Source organism: Populus alba, chromosome 4 (genome assembly GCF_005239225.2).
Source record: "Populus alba chromosome 4, ASM523922v2, whole genome shotgun sequence".
In the NCBI taxonomy this organism is placed as follows: Eukaryota; Viridiplantae; Streptophyta; class Magnoliopsida; order Malpighiales; family Salicaceae; genus Populus; species Populus alba.
This window is the reverse complement of record NC_133287.1, coordinates 2,642,729-2,658,064: the sequence shown is the minus strand read 5'-3', so window position 1 is coordinate 2,658,064 and position 15,336 is coordinate 2,642,729. Positions and strand designations below refer to the sequence as shown.

Genomic DNA, 15,336 nt, shown 5'->3' with positions numbered 1-15,336 from the left:
AAAATAATTCTTAGATAGGTAAAATTTTAAATAGATAGAAATGAAACAATTAGTATTAGGAAAATTACAAGTATGCCCTCAACCTATTAGATAGGTTTCAATTTGGTCCCTCTTCTCTGGACTACGTCCACACTGTCCTCACCCCATCAAAATTCCCCTCTATTTTTTTCCTTTAACCCATCAATTTTAGCTATCATGATACATTTTCAATGCCAACTTCATTATCTCACACCTTGATCATCCAACTTATAATCAAACAGCAAAGGCATGTCTTATGAATACTGAGCCCTTAATCCAAACTCTATTCAGATGTTTTTACTCCATAACCGTTGCTAGCAGGAGTTTTCTGTTTCGTAGCTGCTTCTATATCTAGTGCAGGTGGCATTGGTGGTGGAGGGTTGTATATTCCTGTACTGACTATTGTGGCAGGTTTTGACCTGAAAACAGCCTCAAATTTCTCAGCTTTTATGGTCACGGGAGGGTCTACAGCTAATCTCATGTGTAACTTGTGCACCGGAAGTGATAAATTTGGTGGTAAGACCTTGTTAGATCATGATATTGCACTTCTGTCAGAACCATGTATGTTCTTGGGAGTTAGTGTAGGGGTTACTTGTAATATTGTTTTTCCAGAGTGGCTAATCACAATTTTGTTTGCTGTTTTTCTTGTTCTACCTTTAAGACTTGTAAGAACGGTGTTTTTCGTTGGAAGTTGGAATCAGAAGAAGTGAAGCGAAATGGTTGTGGGAATTTGAGAAATGGTTGGTTAAAAATGAGACTAGCACTGAAGGAAGTGGAGAGGGGGAGAGTGTCAGAGAGCCTCTTTTGGGTTTAGAATTAACTTGTGGCATATTGAGGTTTCCATGGATGAAGTTGGGGATATTAGTCATGATCTGGTTCTCCTTCTCCTTCCTCTATCTTCTTCGTGGCAATCGGTATGGAGAGTTATGACTTATTTTCTCTTCTTTGCAAGATTATACATAAGATTAGTGATTGGAATTGTTCTGCATCTTCCCATGGATGACCAGGTCATTGAGTTGTCACAGCTTGCAAGTCACGATCTAATGATTAGACAGATGAACAGAATTTTCTAGATTTGGATGAAGATAACAGAGACATAGTTTTTACCTTGTCAAGTGTTATAGGTATCCCAAACTTTATAGGTATTATCCCTTGGGATATTTGTATATATGTGACAGTTCAAAGTATATGCAGGGTATTATACCAATGGAATCCTGTGGATTTGGATATCGGGTTGTCTCATCCCTCCAAATTCTTCTTGCAATAATTTTCACAGCATGGATGCTACACAGAAAAGAGAGCTGCCAACATCAAACTATAAACCAGCAGGTGCTGAACATACCACAGTAGCAATATTTAGCCATTTGCAGTTGCTAGTTTTTGTACTAGTAAATAGTTCGAAGGTTAGAAATCAGTTTGAGTCAGGCTTGAAATAAAAAAGCTGTAGATTTAGCAAAAGCACTTGCTTATGCATGTAAATTTATTAGTCCCTACCATGATACATTCTTGTGGAAACTTCAAAAAAAATGTAAATCCTCCTAATGTTCAGATTAGCCATCAAGAGGAACCAGGACATTAATATCCTTAGAAATAAAATTATGGAAGTTTTTTCGGAAGATATTTTCCAATCTTAATACATCAGTGCACATAAACACATGTATCAAACGAGAAATGAGAAACGGATTTGATAGATAAAAACTGGTAAACCAAAATCACCAAATCTGATTAATGAAAATTACAAGATATCCCATCAGTGATTGCACTCATACATTCTTAAACTTTACAAATCTACAAGAACAAAAGACAATTGAAAGAACAGAAACATTATCTGTGACAATTAACAAGAATCATAGTTAGCAAGGCAACAAAGGCTTCCAGTGCTCTGTGAGAATGTAGACACCAAATCCCTGCCTGAATAACTTAAGCGACTGGAGGGCGTAGAACATGATCCTGAGAAGTATCAACAACAGCGGGGGGCATGAACTGCCACATAGATATTCCAGGATAGCCAACGAAGGGCATCAGCTTGCTGCCAACAACTTGGCCTGGGGCAGAAAATGGAGCTGGAATGGGAGGGGGGTGAGGTAGGTAGGTTGGTGGAGGACTCAGGGCTTTCAGTTGCCACTCTAGGTTCTCCTTTTCCGTCTTTAGCTTCTGTTTCTCATCACGAAGCTCGTTCTTCTCTGCCTACATATACAAAGTTTAAAGAAGATAAACGACAACAGAACTTACCAGGTTTCCTTTGTGTAATCATTTATAGTAACAGATTCCATATAATTTATAGCATGCATTTTTCAAGCCTTTTTTAGGTGTTCCAGATTAAAGATAATGTCAAATTACTGAATACCAAATCCAAAGCACACCTTTAGTTCATCGATCTTCTCCTGTAGACTCTCATTAGACTCTTTCAGCTTCTGAGATTCATCTCGTAACTGAGTAACCATTCGAGCAGCATCAACTAGTATAGCAGATTTGTCCACTTTAGGAGGCCTTCCAGGATCTAGAAGAGCACCCAATTCCATGAATCTGGAGTCCATGACAAACTAAACATGAGGGAAAAAGAGAACAAAGAAGATGAGCATTAGAAGGGCTCTTTAGCATGCCTGTCATTCAGCCTATCCCGCCGCATTTTCTCTCTGCATGCTTTGGAGCCAGGTGCGTTACCTAATCCATGCCTCACCCTGTCATACAATTTGTGCAAAAATAGAAGTTTGTGCACAACAAAACCAGATATGGAGAAAAAAAAATCAAAGAAATGACTAACAAATTATTATTGATCTGTGTGCACTGTACCGTTTTCGAAGCCCAATTTCCTTAAGACCATCTGAATTCTCAAATGAATTATTGAATTCCACACTGAAAACAAAAAGGATAGAGATTGATAATGATTAGAACATCTATAAAACAGATAGAGTTGATTCACTTACATCAAAACTAACATGCAAAAACTTGAACTTTGTGTGCATGCACGTGAAATGTAGACATGCAAATAAGACATATACGGCTATTCCTATGATCAAAATCCTCATCCTTGAGCACACAACTTAGCAGAAACCCTCCAATGGTTGCAGTGTTGCTAAACATCCTATAGCAGCATCGACAAAGATATACTAAAAAGCCAGTAGTTGGTAATTAAATTCATAATGAAAACCTAATATCACACTTAAATAAGAATTAAATGGAACCATTCAGCCATATTAACTACTCATTCCTAATAAGAAGTAAATCCAAATCCCAGTACTAAAAAAACCGCTTACAGCAATACCAATAAACCTGAATAAATAAGCCAATGCCTGGATAAGAAAATAAAAAAGATTTCTCTTTTATTGAAAATAGAATAACAAATTAACAATCTTCCAACTATATTGGGGAAGGAATTAGATGATGCTATCATCAAAACCTCAAAAAGAAGGTGACTTGTAACAGTGGAAGAACAATCATATTGCTAAAAAATCTCGAAAACTCAATCAACAAATCCACCAAGTTCTATTCTAGCAACAAAAATTAGCATGGTTGCTAATCAACAGAACTTGCAAAACCCATTTTGCTATTGACATCTCAAGTCATACTGTCCAATATGCAACAGAATTCAGTCTTTTCAGACAGAATACTAAACTAAATTCACAAATCAAACATAAATTTCTAAACAAAACAACAACAACAAACCTACCTACTTGCTGTAATAAAGGGAGGGAAATTGAATTTTACCAATCACAAAAAGTTCATAAAACAAAAGGAAACATAAAAAGACACCTTAAAAAGGCAGTATCATTGAAAGAATGAGAAGACCAAAGAGACCCGTTTGGGGTTTCATCAAGAGATTCAAGACAAAGTTGTTCACCACCAGGGACAGGAACGTCTTCAATCAACCCACAATCAAAAACCCAGTTAGCATTATCATTTGGTGACACCATCTCCGCCGAAATTCAAGGTTCCCGGTCTGTACTCCGATGAGTTGCCTTGGTGGAAAGAAACGAAAATGTTGAAAAAGACACGAGTGAATTTAGTGTGGTTTGTTAGGATATGAAAAGGAAAAGACATGGAGAAAAAAGTGGAGAATATATTTTTGATTATTTTCAAGTGTCACGTTCTGCTATATTCATTTTGATGTTTATATTCACCACGAGTCAGAAAAAAAGGTGAAGCGAACATGCCAATTTAGAAAGCAACATGACACAAGCAAGCAACTCTCTCGATGGCCTTCATCATGTTCAAGAATAATAATAAGAAAAAAAAAAAATCATTGCAAATCTTTTGGGAATATTGGGCTTTATGGCCTTCAAATTTTGGTTGGGTAAGATTTTTGGCTCGGTATCCTTCGTGTTTATTTATTATAATAATTTTTATGATTATAATATAAAAGAATATATTTGTAATTACAATTTTTTTAAAAATAAATTTGAAAAATATGTAAAATTAAAATTATTATGAGAAATTTCCATACACAAAATAACTGAAAAGTAAATCTTTATTAATAATATATGGATTTTATATATATATATATATAATCCCTGCTCATATGGATAAAGTTTGATAAAACTACAAAGGTGTATAAATTAGGAGTGAGTAAAAAAATCGAGAAATCAAGAAAAATCGAGAAAAAAAACTAATTGAAAAAACCGAACCAAGAAAAAAACAGAATAAACCAATTAAAATTTTAAAAAAACCGACTGGTTCGGTTCAGTATCAATTTTAGGCTTATAAAACCGGACCGAACCGAAAAAAATAACAAAAAAAAAACGAGCCAAAACCAGAAAAAAACCGAGACCAAACCGGAAAACCCGAGCCAAACTGGTTTTTTTCTTAAAAAAAACCGAACCGAACCGAAACCGACCAATTCGAATCATATATTTGAGAGATTTATGAGGGCAAATCACCTATTATTGGCCCAAATACCACTTTTATTGATGAAAATTCTAGCCTAAAAATTTAGATGAAACCAATCAGCACCAATTAATTACATAATTTTAATTCACATAATCCAATTTGTATGATAATTTGAAAAATAAATTTCACTTTTATTTGACTTTTAATCTTTTTAATATTAAGAAAAAAGCATAAAAGATTGTGTCAAACTCATCTATTTTTTATTGCATTTATAACATTTTTGTTTCAAATAATTGTAAGGGAAAAGAGGCAAGTAATATAATTTTTTTATATACATTTTTTTAACCAAAAAAAGAAGGCATACATTTTAGAATATCCAAATAAGAAAACAATGACTATTTTTTATAGAATTGGGAATTGTAAAATTTTAATCACACTGCTCTCTAAAGCAACAAATCTTTAGTAGTAAACAAGGTAATTAGGAAGTAAACCAAAAGGAAAAACCAGTTTTAATCACACGATTAAGAATGTAATCACACTTACAAGCCAAAGTCACTGGAAAAAACTGTACCACAACAACAACCACACATTTTACAGGTTCAGTAAGCAAAGTATAAAGATCACAGAGGCTATGCATTATACGCACGAATGGACTGCACAAAACCATCAATCCTTTTCCTTATCTCTTCTGGATTTGCACCAACTATCTTGTCAACTTGGGCACCATCCTTCATCAGCACAAATGTTGGCATGGCCTTCACCTCCATTTTGGTAGCTACCTCCTGACCAAACCAACATAAAGAAACATGTGGCGAAATCACATGATAATAACTTTAACAGAAAAATATCAAACATCTAACCACGGGCCCTCTCTTTCTCAAAGAGATCATGACATCTCAAAAATGATCTTAATCTAAAAATTTAAACAAAGTTCTATGAATGATTACTTTCTAGCATATCTTTTCAAGTAAAGTTATTTAAACTCAAAACTTCCACAAGTTCACCACTACTTTATGTTTAATTTTATTAAAAAAAGGGTGGTGAGATTTGTGATCATTTGAATAGCAAGACTATGATACTATGTTAAGAAACCATCTTAATCAAGAACCATGATTGTTAAATTGTAATTTTCAATAGCAACAAGGCTATGAAAACATCTCTACCAGTTTGGTAGAAAAGTGTCAAAATAATGTCCAGATGCAGTAAAAATCTTGCCAGTTAAAAGAACTTAGATTTAACAAAATTATGTCAATTTGAGATTAATGGTGTTAATCTAACCAAAGCATTGCTGAAATCAATTTAAGTGCCTACAAGTTGTGCAAGAAAAGCAATCAGTACTTGGAAACTAAAAGGTTCAAATCAACAAAAGTAGAAACTTTAACACCCCGGGTTAGAGTTAAAAGCCTCGTTATAAGACCAGACTTGACTTAGTGGGTCAACCTAATAAATCACTGACATAGGGTCTGACTCGAGCTAGGTCATTGAAAATACCCTGTTTTTTTTAAACAAGGTTGTTTTGAAAAACCTCGATTTGCTTAGCTACAAAAAAACACTCAATCAACATCATGATCTTTAACAAAAATGATGGTACAGTTGAAACTTGAAATGGTTCAGATCAGTTGAGGAGTTCACTTAAGGTTCTTGTGGCTACATGACAGTGGGAATTTGTAATCCTGTAAGAAGATATTGTTAAAATACTCAAATTAAGTGGGAGAAATAGCATATGTCCCCTAGAGATATTTTAGTGATGATACTTCCAATCAATCAAAATAAGAATAAAGTTGCTATGAAAAACAAATGATGCTTATACTCAACCTCATGTGAAGGAATCAAATCAGCAAATATTTGAAGTCATATGTAAAGATACCACTACCAAATATCTTGTACATACATGTATTTATGTATGTGTGCATGCAGAAAAGGTAAGCATGTACGCAGAGAAACATGGTAGTATCATTCTTGGTTCAAGCAGTGAATTGATTACCTTAACCGCATCCACGTCAACAATGAGAAACAGGCCATCTGGATAAGATGAGGCCAGTTCTTCAAAAACTGGGTTCATGGCCACTGATGGCATACACCATAAAGCTGTGAAGTGAACAACGATCTACACAACAACATGGCCTCAACATCATCAATAGGCAAAATATTCCAAACCCAAGAGACCCTTTTATGACAACTTCTTCCACTCATCACCGATGTTATAAAACCTCTCGATGGTTGTCAATCAAGGTCTATAAAAGGCGTATTTTTGTTCCTCAACACAAAATCAGCTAGAAACAATTTAAAGACATGTCGCTTAGAAACTTTGCTGTAAACCTAAGATGGCAATTGTGAAACTTAAAAGATATAGAAAAAAACCTTACAGGGCAGGCTTGATTGGTGGCTTGGGTGATATAGAAATCCCATGACTCCACTGACTCCACCTTTATAACTCTTGACTTAGATTGATGTTCTTGGCTCTCCATGTCTCCTACTTTCTTTTTCTCCTTACTATTTCTCTTCTTTTAACCACTTGGCTTCTGCTTCTGCTTCTGCTTCCGCTTCCTGTTTAAGAATCTAGACACCGCTAGTTCAGGCGTCCTTGTACAACTAGATTACAACAAAGGTAAACGCCACACTTGGACCCACTTGTTGATCTTTGTCGAATTTTGGATATTTTCTACTTTATCCATCTAGCCTTTTTTAAGGGAAAATGCCAAGTTGAAGCGGGTCCACGTTTTTGATGGCTGGGTCAAGGTCATTTGGGAGAAAACACAAGCCTGGTACACGAATTACAAGGCCTTAAACCTTAACAACAGATCTATATAGGACCCCAAACCACAAATACAAGGCCTTAAACCTTAACAACAGATCTATATAGGACCCCAAACCACAAATACAAGGCCCCCAAACCCTGAACTCTAGCAAAAATAAAACAGTGCTTGTGTGTCATTGACCTTCGTACAATAAAACAGAAAACTCCCTCAGAATTTCAAACCAAAGTGAATCAAACCACTATCATTACAATATCTTATAAAGATAGGCTGTCAAAGTGGTATACATAACTTTGTAAAAATGAAAACTCATCTTTTAGAATCACTGGTTAGATTCTATAGCCTCCTTTGTACCTGTGTTCTCCAATTGGTGATTTCTGACATTCGACTTGTGAATTAGCCAACAATGACTCCTATAACAATGAGCTAATACAAAGATCCTAACCTCAACATGTAGTTCTAAGAGTACAAATAATTAGCATCTACAGGCGAATACCCAAACTCATTGCAAACTCATTCGAGTTATCAATTAGCCAACATTGACTCCTATAACAATGAGCAAATACAAAGATCCTAACCTCACCATGTAGTTCTAAGAGTACAAATTATTAGCATCTACAGGCGAATACCGAAACTCATTGCAAACACCCCAATGGCACATCAATGACCCTAGATAGAAGTTACTCTGTTACATCAAGGTGGCGATACACACAACAGAAGCAATTGAGCATTAGCCATAACTCAAGTGCAAATCTGCAGGTCAAGATGTCATTTGAGCAGTCATTTGGCGTCGAGGAATCCCAATTTCACAAGCATTGACTCTGGCAGCAAACCGAAGGGAACAAAGGGACTCGCCAACTGAAGCAGGATCCGGGGAAATATTGACAAACATCAGGGTTTTGGAATCCCCTCCTAGACAAGGCTGTAATAAAATTTTAGAAAAAATCTAAAGTTTAGATAGATCCAATCGTCTGAGACCAGAACAACATGTACACAATGATTCCCTCTCATTGGAGTAAGTATTTTCGTTCAAGTAAAAGATGCAAAGAGTTTGGAGGTGTCTTTAGAACTCATGTGTTACCTGCAGAAGATAAGTCAATTTGGAGTTCCTAAAAGGAACATGGTCCTCTTTCTTTGCCAAAGCAAATATCACGTCACTCAAACTTGACAAGCTTCTATTAATGGCCTGATCATGTAGAACAAGTTAGCATATAGCATCGAGATGAAACACAGAGTTTGCAATACTAGATTATTATGGAGCAAACCTGAGTTTCCTTTAACCTGTCTCCAGTAGCCCCACTCCTTGAGAGTCGCTCACTTCCAGCAAGATCTATGAGGTTTAGAACTCCTTGCACTTGTTGTTCAGTACCCTAGCAACATATGAAAAAAAGTTGAACATTAATCAATTTAGATCAGAAAATTTAAGCACTTGCATGAAACATTGGACAAATAAGCACCTCATTTACTCCTGATATACGCAATGTGAACACAAAATGGCTTCTTGAAGACTGTTCATTCATTTGGGTCTTACCAACGGACCTAGAAAAACAAACAGGCAAGCAAAAACTTTTCAAACTAATATAATCTTAACTACGATGCAACAAGCACTGACATTTCCTAACAAAATTTGTTAAGCCAAAAATGAAGGGAAAAAAATTAATTCAACTCTACAAACTTGCACGACAAGAAAAAACCATCCTTTAAGTATCAAAGAAATTACTCTACCTGCTTTGTGCAGCTTGCCGAAGAAGAGAAGAAATTTCTTCTATTCTACAAACATCCACAATTGTAAGATCAGTGACATTGGTGTTTCCATTTGCATCGTGTTTGATGGTATACTGCTTTCCAGGAGCTCCATTTTCTGCACCACTCGATTTATTTGTTGACAACAAATCACGAATGGTTTCATTGTATATTTCCAGCATTGAAGCCTGCAAATTTAAATCACAAATTAAAAGACAGTTAGATTAGCAAGTCAGTGTTAGACATTGAACAGTAGTTTTAGATGCATACCTGCATTTTGTACTTCCAACCCTGTGCTATAAGGGATTGACTAGTTTGAAATATTTGTTCTAAAGAGCGTGGTATCAGCCCCTTCTGCTCTGGAGCTTCTGGCCTGCCCATCATAGTATAAGTTTTTCCTGAACCTGTTTGACCATAAGCAAAGATGCATACCTGCCAAATGTAGCCCATTGGCACTGATTAGGGCCATGAGTAAAGCTAAAAGGATCTATCAGACAAACAGAATTCAGCATAAAATGGTATACTAATTTCAATTTAAAATTTCACTCTCATGCATGTTTTTAAACATGTAAGCCAAGAAATCATTGGGAGAGCCAATTAAGATTAATATTTTGAAATGCATTTTTCTAATCAAAATAATAACCTAAAACTTCTTTTCCAAATACAATTGCATTCCTCTACAAGTTCTTTTAAGAATAATGGCCTAGAGAATAATTCACTCTAGATGATTGCTACTGAATTCTTTTCATCTTTTCAATTCACCAAGGCTAATTTTTTTAAATCTATTTTTATAATATCCCAATGTACAAGTATAAAAGGGACAGTACAATCACCTTATAGCCATCAAGGGCACTCTGCACAAGCTGTGATATTTCCACAAAAACTTCTTGCTGAGAAGCATCATGATTGAACACCTTGTCAAAGTTAAAAGGATATTTCTGTCCTGCTGAGAACAAAAGCCAGAATTTTTATAAAAAAAAATTGTCATAAGAAAGCATGGATTTAACAGAATAAAAATATGTAATGTGCAGTTATGCTGGGAAACATGTCTATACCACTTTGTATTACATCAATGCCTCTGCCAAGAGCTTCTGTTGAGGTAGGATATGAAATGACAGGCTGCTCAGACCCAGCAACATCATCTGGCAACACAGGACGCACTCTGCAAAATACTCGAATATTCCCCTTTAGCTCCTGCAATACAAGGCTTGTTTTGTTAGTACCATCATTCAAGGCTTCACAAATTAGCACAAAAGAAACTCTTACCAAGATAGTGTTATGCAATTTTTTCCTCAATTTCTCCCCTTCAACTAGTTGATATTCTGTCTCTGCTAGGCGCTCCTGTAAATCATGTACATTTCTCCTTTGCTCCTCAAATTCTGCCCTTGTTTGTATAGAAGATAAATCAGACATCTAAAACAAACAAACAAGGATATTGTTAGATTTCCTTTAAAAAAATGGTTGATGCACAAGATAACCAACTTCCAATACCTTTAGCTTTTCATTTGTAGCAGTGAGCTGATGCTCCAACAGGCGTATCTGCTCCCTCTGAGAAGAGCATGTCCCCTGCAACAAAACCTTAATCTCAGAGTTTTCAAAAAATGAATACTAGGCTTCAATAAGAGAGTCGCATGTACAACCTCTAAGGATTTTGTTTTTTCCATCAGATATTCTAGTTTTGCACAGGATTCACCGGTACTTTCTTTATACTTCACCACATCAGAAGTTAAAACCTGCACTTGAGCTCCTTGGCGATCACGATCCTCTCTAACCTGCTGCAACTCTCCTCGGAGACATTTCACTTCATTTGCTAATGTGTCTTTCTGATTCAAAGCTTCATCTTGAGCAGTCTAGAAAAATACAAAGTGTCATAGCAATTTAAATAATAAGAACACTTGCAAGCTGTTAAATTGATGACAGTTGAAAGAAACATACCCTGGCTAAATTTAACTGATCCTGCAATGAACTATAGTGACCCCTTAATGTACTGTGGTTCTCCATTATAGTAGACTTCTCTTTTTCTACACGTTTTAGAGACTCACGAGCAACTTCAAGTTCAGAATGCAGCTTGCTATTGTACTGTTGTAAACTCAAGTTGTACTCTTGTAGTCGCTTGTACATATCATCAACCGAGGCAGCCTGCAAAATTCACCAAAGATATCAATCATTAAGTTAAGCAACATAAGGAATTAAGAAACATAGAGTGAAAACATGGTGAAGTAACATTAAGAAATAAAGATGCAAGAATTACCCTTTGATTGGCAACTAAAATATCTTGTTGGGCTTTCTCAAGATCTTTCGATAGAGAAGCCTGCAAAGCTTCTAATGCAATTCTTGCTTCATTTTCCTTCCTATGACAAGCAATTGCATCCTATTTGCAAAAAAATAAAAACAATATCAAAATAAGAAAAAAAAAACAAGAAGAAGAAGAAGAAGAAACAGGAAGAAAATATCACAGCAGAAAGTAACAAATTGAAAATTTACCAGCTTTTCTGATTCTTCTTTTACAAGTCTCTCTTGTACACAAGTATTATCTTGCCTCAGCTCACTAATAGTTGCACTAAATCTCTCCTCCTTGTTTTTCATCTCTGCCTCTGGAAGAACACAAATGAATCAACATTAAAAATTTTGTTTTGTCTACTTGAGTTAGTACACATTGGTCAAATAACAAACAAAATACCCAACCAAAGGGATACCATTTTACGGTACTCTGTGCATCAAAATGGTAGGCTGGCTTGAATGCATTCTATGACACAAATTACTGGCTAATTTTTGATACGTAAGCTAAAGATCAGTAGAACCCATCTTATTTTACAAAAGAACAAAAGGAATCCCAATTCCCAGCAGACATTATGTGATCAGCCAAGAAATTTCAAATAAACAAGACCCCTAGAGTTATATTAATGGTTCACTATACTTGGTATGGAATTCATGGAAACAAATGATGGATGCGGGGAACTACATTTGCAGGTTCTCGATTACCAATTTATCATAGAGAATGACACTGACCTATGAATCCTATATCAACTCAGTCAATGTATGTGGGTGCAAGCAATAGATTAGATTGTCAATCACTTGTCAACAAACATAAGATCATGCAGTCCTGGAATGAGACATTGAAGAACCAAAAGTACCAGTTTCAGCACACTTCTTCTCCAAAGCATCTAAAGCATTTTGAAGCTTTCCTTCCCCTTCAACATGGGCTTCATCCCTCTTCTGGAACCATTTGATACAAACCTTGAGCCTGGCATTAAGTTCACTCACTAGTTCCATATTACCCTGCCAAAACAAAACAACAGTACCAAACTTTTCAAAAACAAAACAAAACCAACAAACAGTCCCTTCACTAAACCAAATTCACCAGAAAACAAAAATAACCAAGTAAAACCTTGTGATCAAACTTCTTCATCTTCAATCTCTCATTCACCAGCGCGTCAATTTCTTCTTTAGTAAACTCAACATTGCCACAATCCGAACCGTCAACACAGCTTCCCACATCACTGGTGGCAGCAACATCCAGCTTTTTGTTAACAGAACCAAATGGCTTGCGTTCTGTGTTCGTGGCTCCTCCTGTTCTTCCCATCCCAATCCTCCTCCGCTTATCTAATGGGATACTTTCCACCCCTTCCTTCTTCTACAAAACCCCAACAAAGCATCACATCAAAAGAAAATTCAACTAAGTAAAGAAATGGGACCATAAAAACAGAGCAACGATTGTTCAATTAAACCTAAAGAACACAATTACATCCAATAAATGAACAATTAATCAACACAGAACAAACCACAAATCAGCAACAACCCGGTAAACAAACTTCGAATTATCCAATAACTTTCATAAATATTAACCTAACAGAACCCCAAATTTGAAACCCAGAAGGGCAAATTACAGACTAAACTGAAATTCACTACTATTTAATTCAGATCAAACAGAAGTTAGACAAATTAATATAACAGAAGCCCAAATTTCGAAACCTAGAAGGGCAAATTTCAGGCTAAACTGGGATTTACTGCTATTTAAATAAACTTCAACAGAAATCAGATTAATTAATATAACAGAGACCCAAATTTTGAAATTCACGCAACAATTAGTTAAAACTAATTAAGGGCAACACTATAAGATAAAATCAGTTCACACAATTAGAAAAGGCATTAAACACAAAAACCAGAAAACCCTAAGCATTTTACTTCGAAAAACCTAAAAAACAACAAATTTTCTTTAAATTTTTCAAGATCCGAACCTCCTTTTTATTTTCTCGGCAACCAAACAACCCCTTTAAAACAGACAAAAGGAAGAACAATAGCGATGATAAAAACAAAAACAGCAACAAGAACAAGAAAGAAACTAAAAACTTCTTACAGAAGAAGGACTTCGAGGAGGCCGATTCTGGTTCCTAGAAGTCATGAGAAGCTACTACCCTGAAAAAATTTTCTCGAGCCAAACGCAGAATCAATCAAATCCGTTGGTTTTCACTTATATTGTACTAGAAGGTGCCAAGATTGAATTCTGACCGTTGATTGTTCGATTAGCAAGAGAGAGAAAGTTGAGATCTTTAGGGGTGTGAGAGAGAGAACGTTGGGGTTTTGGGCGGAGCGTGAAATTTGAATTGAATCTTTGATTTCAAAACTGGAAGATGTGGCGTTTGCTATATATGTTTACTGATTTGCCCTTTGTTGGAGAAAAGTGTACGTTGCAACCTTTCGGACCAAAATTCAAATTTTCGACTCATTAGTTCAGGCCTGGTTTAAAAATATTTACAACAGCCTTTTAATTTTTACATTTTAAAAATATTTTTAAAAATTATTATATTTTTTTATGCTTTAAATTAATTTTTATTTTAATATTTTCAGATTATTTTGATATGTTTATGTTAAAAATATTTTTTAAAAAATAAAAAAATATTATCTTAAAACATTTCCGAACAAAAAATACATTGAAAAATAATTATTATCTCAATCTCAAGCACCTCTGAAAGTTAAAAAGGATAGAGTAACTTGGAGATATAGTTTATTATATCTAACTCAGAGAGTAATATAAAATGAAGTCTATGTAAACTAATCACTAGGTTAATTTGGATCAAATTTTTATGTTAAAATAATTTTTTTAATTTTTTTATGTTTATTCAATGAAGTTTAACTAAATTATTAAAATACTGATCAGATTAATTAGGTTTCATTGTATCTTATTGAGTTTAATTAAAAAATAAAGCTAGGTTCAAAATCAACTAGTTTGTTGAAGTTGAATTCAATAATAACTTGCAATTTTAGGAAGTGGTTATTTTTATGGTTCATTTTATTTTTTAAATTATTATTTGTATAAAAAAATATTAAATTGATGTTTTTTTATGTGTTAATATTAAATAAAAAAGAAACTAAATAAATATTATTTTAATATATTTTTTAATTAAAAAATACTTTTTACTGCATTATTAAACACACTTAAATATGAGAAGTAGAATTTTGGACTAAGAGAAATGTATTTTTAGTTTAGCAATTTCTTAAAAAAAAAGGATAAGTATAGTTTATTATAAAACTATTCTACCCAGAAGATACGTGAATTTAATATTGATAATCTTTGGGAATTGAGATATGATCTTATAATCAAAGAAACAATTTTTTTTAAAATAATATGAGATATGCTAGTCAAGTTACAAGTAATTACCACGCCATGTGGTAAGAGAAATTAGTAGTGATCCTACATGAGCATGTCTTTAATGTCTCCTGTTTACTATTTTTCTTATGATCAAAGAAAAAAAAACATGAATTTGTTGTTTCAGTTGGTACGATGCATAAATTAAGGTGTGGTTTTGAATTGATTATTGCATGAAATTATTTTACTACATGTTTTAAAGGAATTAATTTTAAAAGATATAATTTAACTAGTCAAATTTTAAATTTATTATCCAAAAATCAATAAATTAAATCTCACAAACTTCAAAATCATTGAAAATTTATATAATTATTAGTTTTAAAATTTATAAAATTAATTAAGGGA

At 34.4% G+C, this 15,336-nt stretch overlaps 3 protein-coding genes and 1 pseudogene across 5 annotated transcripts; 1 reads left to right on the top strand and 3 right to left on the bottom strand.

Moving 5' to 3' along the window:
• Positions 1-332: 332 nt before the first annotated feature.
• On the top strand, positions 333-1,630 carry LOC118042836 (sulfite exporter TauE/SafE family protein 5-like; annotated as a pseudogene).
• An 87-nt stretch (positions 1,631-1,717) lies between these two features.
• Positions 1,718-4,205, bottom strand: LOC118042803 (transcription factor ILR3). The gene is made up of 5 exons (XM_035050517.2): positions 3,772-4,205; positions 2,812-2,874; positions 2,622-2,699; positions 2,382-2,544; positions 1,718-2,205 (listed from the first exon to the last, which is right to left on the bottom strand). The coding sequence occupies exons 1-5, from the start codon at positions 3,930-3,932 to the stop codon at positions 1,939-1,941; spliced, it is 732 nt and encodes a 243-aa protein (XP_034906408.1). The 5' UTR covers positions 3,933-4,205; the 3' UTR covers positions 1,718-1,938.
• Positions 4,206-5,289: 1,084 nt separating this feature from the next.
• Positions 5,290-7,471, bottom strand: LOC118042788 (thioredoxin-like protein CXXS1). Its single transcript, XM_035050491.2, has 3 exons — positions 7,212-7,471; positions 6,830-6,952; positions 5,290-5,627 (listed from the first exon to the last, which is right to left on the bottom strand). The coding sequence occupies exons 1-3, from the start codon at positions 7,311-7,313 to the stop codon at positions 5,475-5,477; spliced, it is 378 nt and encodes a 125-aa protein (XP_034906382.1). The 5' UTR covers positions 7,314-7,471; the 3' UTR covers positions 5,290-5,474.
• A 325-nt stretch (positions 7,472-7,796) lies between these two features.
• On the bottom strand, positions 7,797-13,972 carry LOC118042787 (kinesin-like protein KIN-14C). 3 transcript variants are annotated; one of them, XM_073408839.1, is made up of 18 exons: positions 13,854-13,972; positions 13,702-13,760; positions 12,733-12,978; positions 12,479-12,623; positions 11,829-11,938; positions 11,596-11,715; positions 11,280-11,483; positions 10,985-11,194; positions 10,836-10,910; positions 10,611-10,757; positions 10,400-10,538; positions 10,178-10,290; positions 9,615-9,776; positions 9,327-9,532; positions 9,059-9,140; positions 8,867-8,971; positions 8,683-8,787; positions 7,797-8,523 (listed from the first exon to the last, which is right to left on the bottom strand). In XM_073408839.1, exons 2-18 carry the CDS (start codon positions 13,744-13,746, stop codon positions 8,362-8,364), a joined length of 2,376 nt encoding a protein of 791 aa, XP_073264940.1. In that variant the 5' UTR covers positions 13,747-13,760; positions 13,854-13,972; the 3' UTR covers positions 7,797-8,361. The 3 variants fall into 3 exon arrangements, with proteins under 3 accessions (XP_073264940.1, XP_034906380.1, XP_034906381.1); XM_035050489.2 differs by having other exon boundaries at positions 13,702-13,953; XM_035050490.2 differs by having other exon boundaries at positions 10,178-10,287; positions 13,702-13,953.
• Positions 13,973-15,336: the final 1,364 nt, after the last annotated feature.

What these genes read in the sequence shown, in the direction of transcription:
- LOC118042803 (XM_035050517.2), bottom strand. Translation starts at nt 3,932, where the DNA reads ATGGTGTCACCAAATGATAATGCTAACTGGGTTTTTGATTGTGGGTTG. An exon ending in GAAATTGGGCTTCGAAAACG is followed by an intron (nt 2,700 to 2,811) that starts GTACAGTGCACA and finishes ATTGTATGACAG; the next exon opens with GGTGAGGCATGGATTAGGTA. An exon ending in CGGGATAGGCTGAATGACAG is followed by an intron (nt 2,545 to 2,621) that starts GCATGCTAAAGA and finishes CATGGACTCCAG; the next exon opens with ATTCATGGAATTGGGTGCTC.
- LOC118042788 (XM_035050491.2), bottom strand. Translation starts at nt 7,313, where the DNA reads ATGGAGAGCCAAGAACATCAATCTAAGTCAAGAGTTATAAAGGTGGAG. An exon ending in CCACCAATCAAGCCTGCCCT is followed by an intron (nt 6,953 to 7,211) that starts GTAAGGTTTTTT and finishes GTTGTTGTGTAG; the next exon opens with ATCGTTGTTCACTTCACAGC. An exon ending in TTGACGTGGATGCGGTTAAG is followed by an intron (nt 5,628 to 6,829) that starts GTAATCAATTCA and finishes TGGTTTGGTCAG; the next exon opens with GAGGTAGCTACCAAAATGGA.
- LOC118042787 (XM_073408839.1), bottom strand. Translation starts at nt 13,746, where the DNA reads ATGACTTCTAGGAACCAGAATCGGCCTCCTCGAAGTCCTTCTTCT. An exon ending in CTCCTCGAAGTCCTTCTTCT is followed by an intron (nt 12,979 to 13,701) that starts GTAAGAAGTTTT and finishes GGGGTTTTGTAG; the next exon opens with AAGAAGGAAGGGGTGGAAAG. An exon ending in CGGCAAGCTGCACAAAGCAG is followed by an intron (nt 9,141 to 9,326) that starts GTAGAGTAATTT and finishes TTGTTTTTCTAG; the next exon opens with GTCCGTTGGTAAGACCCAAA.